Consider the following 13,896-nt stretch of genomic DNA (forward strand, 5'->3'; position numbering starts at 1 on the left):
ATCAGTATGAATCCTCTTGTCTGTATTTCAAAATGTTTGAATGTAAATTGTTTTCTAAAAACAATTCTTCCCATTTTTGTAACTCGACGTTTGAAAAAGTGGTCTGTCAAAATAGCATTAAACATTGAGTAATGGTTGTTCAAACACTTGAACATCTCAATTACCGGAAAATTATAAAAAAAAAGTTTTCGCAACATGAACAAATTAAGCTTCCGGTTCAATTAAAATTTCGATGAGATCACGATAAACGTTTAAACGAATAAACGTTTTATGTAAATGAAAACACCAAACAAGTTTTCTAAAAAATACGAAATCGCTCAAAATAAAGTTTGAGTTGGAACAGTAACAAAATTAATAAGAAATTCTTAATTAATGGCTCTATATAGTTATTAGGGAAATTGAAAGTTATTAAAAAAATATTGAAAACAAATGATGAATATTACATCAGCTCATTTCGTCGTATAACTAATTATGTACAATATATTTGATGAATTAAATTGTCAACATATCAAACAAATATTTTATAAATTATTTCCTAATATTTATATTTACAGAATAAATAATTTTAAATTTTTTTTATAAAGGCGGTAATATAAAATATGAGATATTTATATGAGATATTTATATGTACAATATATATTTATAAATTAACAATTTTTATTCCATTATATTATATTATATGCAAAAGAACTCTATTCATTTATGTCAATTCTGTTTAAAAAAAGTTCTCAAGGATTATCCCAACTTTTGCAAGGTTCTTGGTTACAAAACATGACATCGCAAATGTTTTTCCATTGATGGGTGCCATAGGGGCCATCACATTTGTTATCCTTTTCTACCCATTCCCAGAAATACTTATCTTTGAAAAAATAAACTTTGCCATTGTAATACCAACGAAAAGCTGTGTCAATTTTGCTAGGAATTCCTGGAAAAACCTCGGATGATTTTTTAGGCCATCCCTTTTCTACAGCACCTTTAGGATAACTATTTCTATTGGAAGTTACAGCATTTGGATCCCATCTATACACAAGATCGTTAATAAAAATATACGCTTTTCCATCAGTATGTACAAAAGCAGCATCTATTGGCGTTCCGGGTAGACCAGGCCAGCCTACTTGCCCGGTATTTTTATCTTGTCCAATTACTGATGAAGGTGAAAGAGTTCCATACCATGAAAAAAAATATCGATCTTTCTATAAGGAAACAATGTTTCATATTCTTACTATCGAAATACTCATAGAACTTTGCTTATTTAAACATCAAAAGTATTATTTTGTCAATATTTCTTTTTATGAACAATTTTATTTTGTTGTTACTCGCTGAAATTTAAAAGAAATAAAAATTATAGTAAATAATGAACAAAAATAATGAACAAAAGTATTAAACATCTTACAACAAAAAAGTAAACTTTGTTATCAACGTGATAAAAGATTTCGTCAATTTGATCTTCACCCCATACTTCTTTCGCAAGCCTAGGCCATCCATTTTCGACCTGAAGTTTTCCATCGTTAAGCTGATAAGCAAAGGGAGAGACGATAAAGTAGGTTTTTCCATTGCGCAAGTCGCTAAAAGCAGACTTTATGCTGTCGGGCCAACATTTACCTATTTTGACACATACATTTGTAAAAGGTGGCTTTTTTAAAATTATTTAAAAAAAGAAGTTTTATTAAACTAAAAAAATCAAATTCAAGTTTATTTATTACAAAATGTCTTTTTTTACCATAATCAGCCTTTATTCGTGTCACATCTTCTTCATCTAAAGTGTAATCATCGTCTTTATTGAATGAACCTTGTACTGTTGGGTACATAACAGAGGTTAGTTTTGAAGAATGTGAAAGGCCCAAGACATGACCTACTTCATGAATTACTGTGTATACAAAGTCTGGAGTACCTGCGGGTCGTTTCATAAGGGTAGAATATTTTAGATTGTATTGCCATGGTTCTGTTTTGTCGAAGTGAATTTCTTTGTTTATAGTGTGTGCTAAAGAATTACCTGGTCCATCGAAGGAATTTCCGTCACCATGATCTCCTTTGTTAAAAAAAATAATAATAAAACTAGTATTAGAATTTAAATTATAAATTACTTTCAGTATTTTATAAATTATATTTTAATTCTAAGGATTGCTTCTTCATTGATTTATTTAAACCAGTTTACCTGTATGAAAACTGAAATAAATGTCGGCTTGATAAAAATCTCTGTATGGCATTCGCTTAAACTTGATATTGGTAACTTTTGCCCAAATATTTAATCCAAACTCAATAAGATCGAGTACATTTACCATATGCAAATACTTGCCATCCGGTTGATTGTTATCTAATGTCCACGTCATTTCAGTATTAGCAAAACCCGATTTTTGGAAGACACTCAATGATCTTTTTTTTAATCTTCCATGTTTACTCAGCATTACATTTAGCTTTAAGAAATCATCAGCTTTATCTTTTTTATTGCACCTGGGAACTCGCATTTGTGATGCTGTAGCACTGTCGAGTATACCCGTTTTTGGTAAATTGAAGAAGGTTTGAAATTTGAGTATAGCTTCCTTAAGTTTTTGCGTGTATAGCTCTTTGTTTAAAAGCGACACTGCTGTTTTAGTTGGTGCAGGATTTGTTGTATTCGTATTTTTGGTTTTACCTAATAATACCTTTAATCTTTTCGGTCTTTCTTCTACGAGATACCCGAATTTCGTCAAGTAATTCTAAGAGAATTAAATATAAAATATTCAATAAAGCGTGGGAAGATCAACAACAAAAATTGAAAATATTTTTCTTAGATTTCTGTGACGTATTGCTAAACTAAAAAAATTATAAGAATTTTATCCGAAAAGCATACCATATTTGGAATATTCGAGGAATAATAATAAACGATTGATAACATGAGATTAAATCAAATTTACTGCGTTCAACTAATTTATTTGATTACAAAGTCTAGACTTAATTCTTTATGATATCGTAATTTAGACACGCATTAGCACTTAGAACAATTACAAAAGAGCAATCTTTTTTCTTTTTTTTTTTTTTTTTTATGTAAATCAAGAACATATTGAAGGCAATCTTGCAAGCAATATCTATTTATCCAGATTACATTAAACATAAGAATTTATTACTACTTATTATCAAATATAAAAATTTATTATTTAAAATTTTAGTAATTTTTTTTGTTTTTTTCAATCTTTGTTTTAAACTGTAATTGGAAAATGAAAATCTCGATCTGGTCAACAAGATCTACATCACAGGATCTACGACTGATGATACGAGTGATCCACGAGTGATGATACGAGTGATCTACGAGTGATGATAATGATCACAAATCTTTTGATGTAAAACCGAAAGTTCATTTACATAATTCAAATTCTACAAAAAAGAATTTGAAAAAGTTTCACAAAATTACTTACGAAAGCTTCATCTTTGTCAATAGACATCGTCGATAATGTCCCTGCCAGAGGTTTAGAATGAACATAAATAAATTTAGTAAAAAAAACTATTAGTTTTGCAACGATGCAGAGCTTCATCGTATTGCTTGTCAAGTTTACACGCGTGAAAATACCTATTCCAGCAACGTTTAGTAGCCTCACAGCATCCACTGTGTCGCGTTTTATCTAGTTCTGCTCTTACCACTTTCGGAACCGTTGCTTTTATATCGAAGGTGATCTCGTCGTGCCAGACAAAATGAATGAAATCGTTTATTTTTCTAACGCAAACAAACGAAAAAGTGCCGCTACTTGCGCTTAACAACTCTTACAAAGTGTTTTGATTAGGTTAAGTTTAGATACATTGTAATGACAATCTCTATTGTTAAACTCGCATTTATAAGTAAAGTTTGTTACTACACTACAACGCCGAGTTTTTTTATGAATGGAAAAAGAAAAAGAAATCATCAATGAAATTGCGTGCGGTTAAAAAAATATCAGATTAAACTCGAACTGGTCACGCAGATAACTGAAATCTAAATGAGAGACTTTAGACCCCACATTGAAAATTTACTATTAGATTTTAATCGAGGTTATCTGAACCATATTATATCACTAGATTACGAATAGCTCTAGCCACTTGAGTTGTTAAATGCAGCTCCAAACGCATTCTATCTTTTTAAAGAATGATTTTTTCGGGGACCTTTTCAAAAATAAGAGTTATATCAACGATGAAATAATGAATGATGATATTATCGACTTTGAACGAACGATGAAATAGCGAACGATGATTTTATAAATCTTTTTAGAAATTTATCAAAATTTAGTTTTTATAGAAGTTCTCTGTCTTTTACAAAACTAAGTAATTTATAAGATAAATTAATTAATAATAATAATAAAGGAGCAAGAAAAATTATTTTCATGGTCAAACTTTTTTTTGTCAGTCGTTTTTTGGTTGATCAAAAACGAAGGAAATGGTGTCACGAATGACCTTTTAAAGCAATTTTAGACAAATCATTCCTCATTTTTACTATTTCTTATACTTTTGCGTAAACATTCCTACAATACAAAGAGATTAAAAGAAATCTTTTCAATAAATAATTACTAAGAACTACAAAAGTTTACTTAAGAAATTAGCGCTATAATATTTTATTTGAGCTTATCTATAGCTGCTAAACAGTAATACACATGACACGGCGGCGCTCAAAGTGGGAAAAAAAAAAAAAAAAAAAGAAAAGAGTAGCTTTATGGTATTTCACTTCCGCAAAACAACTCTACAGAAATTTCGATAAAATAAAGAAATTAAACCTCGTTTTGTTTCATAACTAAAATTAATTTTATCTTTAAAAAGACTCAAAAAGAACGATAGAATCCGATGAAGGCTCTTTTCGCCAAAAAATCACGAAAGCGTTTGAATAATGGAGTTATTCAAAAATATTTATTACAAAAAAAAACCTAAAAGTTTTTTATAACTGAGGAGATCCTTTATCTTCCGAAGTCTTCAATTAACGAAATCCAATAAAAGATTAAACATGTGTTTTTGTTTACGCATGCGACATGAATGAATTCTTCAAAGATTTCTTTGAAAATTTAGCCTAGAAAAATATGAAAAATCCGGAAGACAGCGGCGTAGTTTATGTTAGTTCACTCGTTAACTCTATAACTTAGGATGACCACTGCTATCACGTTGCAATTCAAAATATTTATCTCTATAACAAAAGAATCTGAAAAATTTAGAGAATGTGGAGGATATACCAAGATTTTCTACGTTAAACGTCAATTTTAATAATTGCACTTACAGATTTTTCATTATTTACATTTTGATATAACAGGTTTAAGTTCCACTTGCAGCATGTTGTTGCAAACTCCAGTTCTTGAATATAATTAGTTAAAGAGATAGCTTTAAAAAAAGCCGAGAAGAATCGGTGAAGAGCTTGTTTCTCACAAATCGTACTTTTGATAAATTTTATCTTTTAATTTTATCCTTGTTACTAATCTTCTTCTATTACATTTAGGGTGCGGGGCCATTCAAAAACGTTATACATTTACGTATGTATTTTTTGATGCAGTTTACAAAAACTATTTTGGCCTCATTTATCTGAACCAAATAAATGAGTCCAAAGTAGTTTTTAAGTAGTTTTTATAAAATGCATAAAAATCATACTTAAGCCAACATTTATCTAGCTTTAGTTAACTCCATTATGTCACCAGAGAACGCTCTTTTCCAATCTTCAACGCTCAAGAGAAGTTGATGCCCTCCGAGAAGAGAATGTTTAACTCTATTGAGAGAAAAAAAAAAGACAACGCTCGGATACAATTTTTTTCTAAAATTATTAGCGCCACTCTAGATAAGTTTACGCACAATAAAACAATATTGACAGTTCTTTTTCTATTTGAAAAAAAAAAAATTATTTACTTGCGTTGGGGTTATGATTGAGCAGTTTCACTTGCCGGAGGAGAGGCAGAGGAAAAATGGTAAAATTTTCCACTCATTTCATTTTAAGAGCAGTGGCTAAGTAGGCTAAATTTTTCGGTTCTGCCAACCATTCTGCAAATTTATCTCGTTTGAAAACTACCGGTATACTAATTATGCAAAATCCATACTCTTTTCGGCAAACTTGTGGATAAAACTAAAAATGAAATGAACTATTCTTGAACAGAAATTTTTTTCTCAATTTTCTCTACTCTTTAATACTCAAACTGAATGATCAGTTCAAAATGATGTTCTACCATTATATACTCAGAACGTATACGAAAAAAGACACCTTTAGAATAGGTGCTTTCTTGTCAAAGTCGAAAAAAGTTGTTTAGTCAGAACTTAAATCGTTAATACAATTTATCAGGGGGTTTGTTTTCTCGCAGCATTAATTACAAACTTGTTTATTTTTTTTTTTTTCGCTTATTTAAAAGACTATGCAACGTTGGATCGGAGTTTCTTGTTGACAACCCGCTTGGGTATTTATTATATAATTATTTGGTCTTTAAATCTTGCAAGTAATTCAGACAACAAATAAGCCATACAAGGCACGTGATTAGCAGAAATCTAATACTTTTTCTGGTATATTGCACGCTGTCGTCTTAAGGTGAGTTTCCACTCATCCGATTTAGCTTTGGGAAAAAGAAAGGGATGGGAAAATTAATCACGTGAGCATGCGCAATTTGTAATTTTCAAAATTAAATTGCGCATGCTCACGTGATTAATTTTCCCATCCCTTTCCCGTTCCGTAGTTAAAATGGATGAGTGGAAGCTCACCTTTAGCCATGGGTGCAATATTTTGAATTGTAGTTTCATGACTTTTTTTTTTCCATATATGTAAGAAATTTAAATTGACAAATTATCCTGCTTAGAAATGCTTTTCTTTTCAAAAGTATGTTACATGTTGTGCTACTTTTAAAAATATTTTATGTTTTTAGCGTAAACGGAAAATCGTTTATGTGAATTTGAGTAGAGTAGGATAGCTAATCAATTTGGGACACCTAGCTTGTGACACCCCCTCATTTCAATTTGTTGGGTTAAGTATAGATATGTCACAACGATGTTCTAGTTATAGCGTGATAAAAAAAAACAAACATTTAAAACCAATATTCTTTGGTACATTGTAATGTGTTTATGTTTTGAATCCCGCAACTGACACAGATAAACAAACGTTCTTTTTCATGTTCATACATGAAAACGCTTAGGCTTTAGTTAACCATGTTAGTAATTTTTATTTATACAACTGTCATTTTTTGAGTCAGCGCACCCAGTTGTGCAATTATAATTGTTTTCGTCTGTGTTAATGAGCATCTATATATTGTTAGTCCAGCTGTAATGGTCTGTCCTGGTTTTATTTTTGTTAAAGCGGGGCTAGTCAATTTTGATAAAGTGGAACACATAACTGACAACAATACATCACAATCATCAATTGTTCAAATTGTTAATAATGTGATGGCAACACCTGCTCTGGTTCTTTCTGGATGCTTCTAAGACCAACTCATCATCACCACTTCCTGCTCCATCAGTGATCAATGTGTCGGTATTGACTGCAAGCTTTTTTACTATTATATCACTTCCAGTTAGACAATTAAAATCCATACATCAATCACAAGGAATGCTAACAAGTGAGGAAACCTTACGAGTTTCTTGCCAACAAAAAATCTTCCTAAGAAATCGGTTTAGAGAAGCAACGTGGAGAAAATACAGAAGAAGACCTTGAAGAAAACACAGAAGATGACCAAAAACACAAAAATGTTATTTAAAAACCTTGTTTTTGTTTGCAGCGATTGATTTTGAAATGAACTTATTTGAAATGAAGCAAACATTGCACTGCAGCTACTTGTTGCCATGCTGTGTTGTTGGCGCTGGAAACGCATTGCGAGCAGCTGCATCGGTTAAGAACAATTAATTATTGGTTAAGAACAATTAAATATTCATTTATATGTTGATAATAATAAAAAAAAAACAGGTGAAATTAATGATTGCATTGCAATCATTAATTTCACCTGTTTCGTAGACCTAGATAAATCTTAGACCCATCATTTACCTGTTGCTGCTGCATAATATTAGTATACAACAGCAACAGATAAATGATGGGTCTAGGAATTATCTAGGTCTATGAAAAGCATCTCAAAATACTTTTCGTAAGTTTGTTAATACTTTGCTTGAAATCGCACATTTCACTTGAGTTGGCCCAATATAACATCCATAAATATAACAATTCGCTGGTCTTTTTTACATGCACTTGCTAAAACTAAGGCTAAAAAAGTAAAATTGTAAAAAACCATTTAGTTAGTATACCTCCAATCTAATCACAGAGGAGTTCATCACAATCACAGAGGAGTTCATCACGATCACAGAGGAGTTCATTACGATCACAGAGGAGTTCATCACGATCACAGAGGAGTTTGAAATAAAATACTTAGTGTTATTTATTTAAAATAAAAGCAGAAAGTGGAATCACAAATGGCTCTCAAGTGTTCTTATATAGTAATAGAGAATAAGCTTTAAGAAAAAATTCATGAGAAAATAAATATAAATCATTTCTATGGAAAAAAACAACTGATTTTAAATACGTTGACGTTTATCGCTTTTATTGCCCATTTCATCTATGATAAAATACATTTTATCACAGATGAAATGAGTAATAAAAGCGTTAAACATAAACGAAAATCAAAGAGCCAAACTTGTTTTGCTATGAAGATAGTTTCTTATAATTAGTAACATAAATTTAAAGTTTAAATTTAACTCGAAATTCGTTATGGTTACAAAAAATTTTAATCTTTTTTTGAAAAAAATCCAGTTGAAAGAAAAACATAGTAAAAAATAGTAAAAAATAATGTAATAAGTTTCAGAGTCAAGCGCAGTAGGTCGGCGAGGAGGAGATCAATCGCTACACTCCACCAAAAATCTCTTTTATGATTTTGCTCTTTGTATAAGCAAAATCGCAAAAGACATTTTCAAATAGCATCTCCCGTATTAAATCGTTTTCATTTGAAAGAAGTTCAAGAGAAGGCAGCTATTGCTATTCCTATCTGCGTTGATCGCAGATCATTTTTAATAAGTTTTAGTTTTGAAATCGTTTTAAGATCGTTCACCTTCACTACTTACCTTAATCATTTCAACGAATTTTTCGGAAAACAAAAAAAACTCATCAGAAAATGCCTCTTTCAAATCTGATGAATTTATCTTCATTCATTTACTTTTCATCAATCTGTTTCATCACTTGACTGTGAGATATTAAGAAGAAAACGAACCTGTAATGTAACTTTTTGTAAGCTGTTCGGCGTTTTTCTATTCCAACTATTATTCTGCTAATGCCCACATAAAAAGACTGGATTAGGAACCTGTCACGAGCACTCAAATTTAAACTCTTATCAATCTCAAAAAAATAAAAATAAAATAATGTTTTTTGTAATGATAACTTTGTGATGAAAACTTTGTGATGAAATCATTTTATCAACTTTTTCTTAATATGGAAGTTTCTGAATAAGTTAAGATTTAATGAAATCAAAATAGATAAAAAATTTATAAGCTACATTTTTAAAGCGTTAAAATATCTGAGAATAGAAATTAAGTTTATTATGTTTAAAAGTTAAACTTTTTTCTAAATTATCACATTCATTACAACATATGTCTTGTGCTAGTTCATCATAAATTATCAAGTTCATCATAAATTATCATGTTAATCATAAATTATCAAGTTCATCATAAATTATCATGTTAATCATAAATTATCATGTTCATCACAAATTATCATGTTAATCATAAATTATCATGTTAATCATAGTAAGGAATTCTGAATGTTTTCCATATGAATGTTCTCCTTTTGAATGTTCTCCACCAGAATAATCTCTATCTACCAGAATAATCTCTATCCACCAGAATAATCTCTATCCACCAGAATAATCTCTATCTACCAGAATAATCTCTACCTACCAGAATAATCTCTATCTACCAGAATAATCTCTACCTACCAGAATAATCTCTATCCACCAGAATAATCTCTATCTACCAGAATAATCTCTACCTACCAGAATAATCTCTATCTACCAGAATAATCTCTACCTACCAGAATAATCTCTATCCACCAGAATAATCTCTACCTACCAGAATAATCTCTATCTACCAGAATAATCTCTACCTACCAGAATAATCTCTATCCACCAGAATAATCTCTATCTACCAGAATAATCTCTATCTACCAGAATAATCTCTCTCTACCAGAATAATCTCTATCTACCAGAATAATCTCTATCTACCAGAATAATCTCTACCTACCAGAATAATCTCTATCTACCAGAATAATCTCTATCCACCAGAATAATCTCTATCTACCAGAATAATCTCTATCTACCAGAATAATCTCTACCTACCAGAATAATCTCTATCCACCAGAATAATCTCTCTCTACCAGAATAATCTCTATCTACCAGAATAATCTCTACCTACCAGAATAATCTCTATCTACCAGAATAATCTCTATCCACCAGAATAATCTCTATCTACCAGAATAATCTCTATCCACCAGAATAATCTCTATCTACCAGAATAATCTCTATCTACCAGAATAATCTCTATCTACCAGAATAATCTCTATCTACCAGAATAATCTCTATCTACCAGAATAATCTCTCTCTACCAGAATAATCTCTATCTACCAGAATAATCTCTATCTACCAGAATAATCTCTATCTACCAGAATAATCTCTATCCACCAGAATAATCTCTATCTACCAGAATAATCTCTATCTACCAGAATAATCTCTACCTACCAGAATAATCTCTATCTACCAGAATAATCTCTATCTACCAGAATAATCTCTATCTGAATATTCTTCATCTGAATTCTCACCATCGTGAACTCGACCTTATACAACAAATCGTTGAATATACAGACGAATATCTATCAGAAAAACAAACGATGCAGAAAACAAACCATTTCGGATGTTGGATATATTAAAATTACCTCCCACTGTCATGCTTGTGAATTTTAAGTATCACTTTCAAAGAAGTTTAAAAAAGAAATCAATCGCTACCAAGATTGACCGACTTTACTTTAGCATCAATCTTGAATACATATCCTCAAATTTCAAATGCGCCTGTTCGTGTTGGTCATTTACCGGGAAGACAAGTGCTTGCTTTCCGAAGTCATCGAGTGAATGTCATACAGGAAACGAAGAAAGATATTTTCAACTTCATTGCAAGGTTTCATGAAATATTACATCAAACACTACTATCTCGTACTTCATCAGCATATAAATGAACCCAGCAGAAAGGTGCACCAAATTTAAATACATAGACCATTCACTCACATTATTGGTATTAAAATTATTCCAAAAGAAATAATTGAAAAGATAAACCTGGAATTTCGTACTGCAAGTAACAACGAAATATTATCAATACGTATGCAATATGTACCAAAACAAAGAGGGTTTTAAAAGCAAAACAATAAAGCTTTTAAAATAAAGAAAAGTGAATTTTTTCTTAATCTTAAAAGCCCAATTAGTATCGCATATCTTTGTACCATGAAATACAGATTTTTTGTGGAGGCCCCGAACATGAAAATAGGAGCCGCTGTAAAGTATTGTTGATATAATCTAAGTAAATTGTTTGTAACTTCTTGCAAAATACCAATTGTCTTAAATATTTTAAAAACATTATTGTTCAACAATATTTTTCAATTCGGGAAAAATGGATGAAAATGTCTGAAAGAGCCGTACAAACCCATCGTACAAATCCGTCGTATAAACCCGTAGTACAAACCCATTCAATTCATTTTCAAAAATTTTGAAATTATCAACCATGGAAAAAGTAACTGTTAAGCCCCCATATGTTTACTACCTCAGGGTTTTTTATTTGAACGAAGAATTACTTAATCCTGATATTCTTGACCTGGAAGAATTTTTTTATAACTTTTTTCTTCGGAGAAAGTTGTAAAAAGTTAATGCCACAATAAAAAAAAACCCTGAAATTTGGCGCAAAAGAATGCAATGAAAGAAAATATCGTATTTTTGGCGCAAAAGAATGCAATGAAAGAAAATATCGTATTTTTGGCGCAAAAGAATGCGATGAAAGAAAATATCGTAACATTTAATACTGCTTTAAAACGGGTATACTTGGTCACATCAGCAGAATCCAAGCGTTGATTTTCGGTTATGGACACACTTGTGAACAAATTATCCTATAATAAAGGATTTAAAGAATACGTAAAAGTTTAGACCTAAAACAAAGTAGTATTCAATTTAAAAAAATATGAAAAAATCACCAATAAAAACTGTAAACATGACAAAAGATGGCGGATCAAGAGTGACAAATGCATTAAATTTGATGGCTTTAACAGTCTGTAACTTTAAAAATGTTAAATTTCAGATGTTTCAGTTAAATTCTTAATCAGAATGAAATTCTCTATCATAATCAATCTAGGGTAAGGTTGCTAATATTGTACCGATGCCTATATTGTACTTTTAACATAACTCGTTATTTTTACAACCCACAAGAAATTTTTTAATTTATTTTTTATCTTTGCTGAATGAAATTAAGTAGTCAGCTGTTTTTTTTTGTCATCCAACTGTATTAAGGCCAGAGTAAGCTCTTGTTGGTTTGTTATTGGAGATTTCTTATTTTAGGTTTTTATGGCTAAGCGTATTTCACTAAAGAAAGTAGAAGATATGATTTGTTCAGTGTATTTATGTTAAAGTATAATTTATCTAAATTCAAAATAAATACCTAGAATTTAAAATATCTTATTTTTAGTTGTCAAATTTTTTAACTAACTGAATGTCAGATTAGTTGCGTAAATTGTACCTCAAGACATATCCTTAATTGTACCGACGCAACCATTCTGACCGCTAAAAATGCGTGTAAAGTTTAACAAATTTCTTTTGAGATTCCAATTAGAGAAATATCCATACTTACAAAACGAACTTCACTACTTAAACAAAAAAAGGAAAATTTCAGTATTACTCTTGTATTGACAAGCAGTCCTTAAAAAGATGCACTCTCTAGTTCAGTTTTACCAATATGTCAAGGCTGGTGTCATGTTGACTGTGCAGGTGTTAATCAAAAACAGACACAATATATCTGAAACTCTTGCCAAAAATAATGTTTTTATGTATTATATTTTAAAATATTTAGTGTGGTTGTTTTTAAAACAGATATAGAATATATTGTTTTACATTATTTAGTATAACTATCTTTAATACCTATCTTCCTCCTCTATTCTAATCTTAGCTAACCCATTGGTAAACATACAATTTACATAAAAATTGTACCATATGTGGTGATACCTGTTTTCGGCATTTTCCAGAAGAAAAAAAATTTAAGTTGCATAGAGTTTATTAACTAAAAAACTTCATTTAATTATATTATGGGCAGTTAGGTGTTATGTTATATTAGAATATTTCCAATTGCTGATTTTATAAAAACCATTCGTTTTAATCAGTTCTTTTAATCCCTTAAATCTAAAATCATAAAATATTTGCAAAGCTGTAGAGTAATTGAAATCAAGAAAGTGGTACAATATTGGATAGCAATGGTACAATTAAGGATCTAGTTTCCTTAATTGTACTCTTAGCGCTATTTTTTTAGTTTGATTCTTCGAGACTTAACGCTTTTTAAATTTTGAGCTTTTTAAACATGTTTACAACAAACAGTCCCTAAGTTATGAAATCCAATTGAAAATCCAGGTTTCTACTCAGTAGATTGCCTACATTTTTTAATTTTGTCTTAGAGGGTACAATATTGGCAACCTTACCCTATAACTAAGAAATAAATCTCTATTTTATTTAGAGATTTATTTCTTAGTTATATTGACTATAAAACGCGTTCTGAATAAAACAACACCTTTTGGTGCTTCGCTTGTTCAAAAGGGGATTTGTACACTTGTTTTCTTTTTTTTCTTTTTTTTTTCTTCTTTCCCAAAACCAACTTACTAAGCTTTCGCACCAACACTTTCTAACCGTCCATTATTTTCCGCTTACATTTATTTCAAGCATATATTGTTATGAGCGT

The 13,896-nt window shown here is 30.4% G+C and overlaps 1 protein-coding gene across 3 annotated transcripts; it reads right to left on the bottom strand.

Moving 5' to 3' along the window:
* Window positions 1–439: 439 nt before the first annotated feature.
* On the bottom strand, window positions 440–6,207 carry LOC145184760 (matrix metalloproteinase-18-like). 3 transcript variants are annotated; one of them, XM_090093910.1, is made up of 6 exons: window positions 5,824–6,207; window positions 5,572–5,686; window positions 2,156–2,696; window positions 1,721–2,029; window positions 1,394–1,602; window positions 440–1,193 (listed from the first exon to the last, which is right to left on the bottom strand). In XM_090093910.1, exons 3-6 carry the CDS (start codon window positions 2,463–2,465, stop codon window positions 729–731), a joined length of 1,293 nt encoding a protein of 430 aa, XP_089950036.1. In that variant the 5' UTR covers window positions 2,466–2,696; window positions 5,572–5,686; window positions 5,824–6,207; the 3' UTR covers window positions 440–728. The 3 variants fall into 3 exon arrangements, with proteins under 3 accessions (XP_089950036.1, XP_089950037.1, XP_079916643.2); XM_090093911.1 differs by lacking the exon at window positions 5,824–6,207 and having other exon boundaries at window positions 5,572–5,766; XM_080060517.2 differs by lacking the exons at window positions 5,572–5,686; window positions 5,824–6,207 and adding an exon at window positions 3,393–3,880.
* Between the last annotated feature and the right edge of the window lie 7,689 nt (window positions 6,208–13,896).

The sequence above is a fragment of the Hydra viridissima genome, unplaced genomic scaffold (genome assembly GCF_058129835.1).
Source record: "Hydra viridissima isolate aposymbiotic clone 2 unplaced genomic scaffold, HvirCarnegie_v1 scaffold_7, whole genome shotgun sequence".
Classification (NCBI taxonomy): Eukaryota; Metazoa; Cnidaria; class Hydrozoa; order Anthoathecata; family Hydridae; genus Hydra; species Hydra viridissima.

Bases quoted from the DNA above. Each gene is read 5' to 3' on its own strand.
- LOC145184760 (XM_080060517.2), bottom strand. From the start codon at position 3,509: ATGAAGCTCTGCATCGTTGCAAAACTAATAGTTTTTTTTACTAAATTT. The intron at 2,697-3,392 runs GTAAGTAATTTT...TAATTCTCTTAG, and splicing joins TTGACAAAGATGAAGCTTTC to AATTACTTGACGAAATTCGG. The intron at 1,603-1,720 runs GTAAAAAAAGAC...GTGTCAAAATAG, and splicing joins ACGAATAAAGGCTGATTATG to GTAAATGTTGGCCCGACAGC.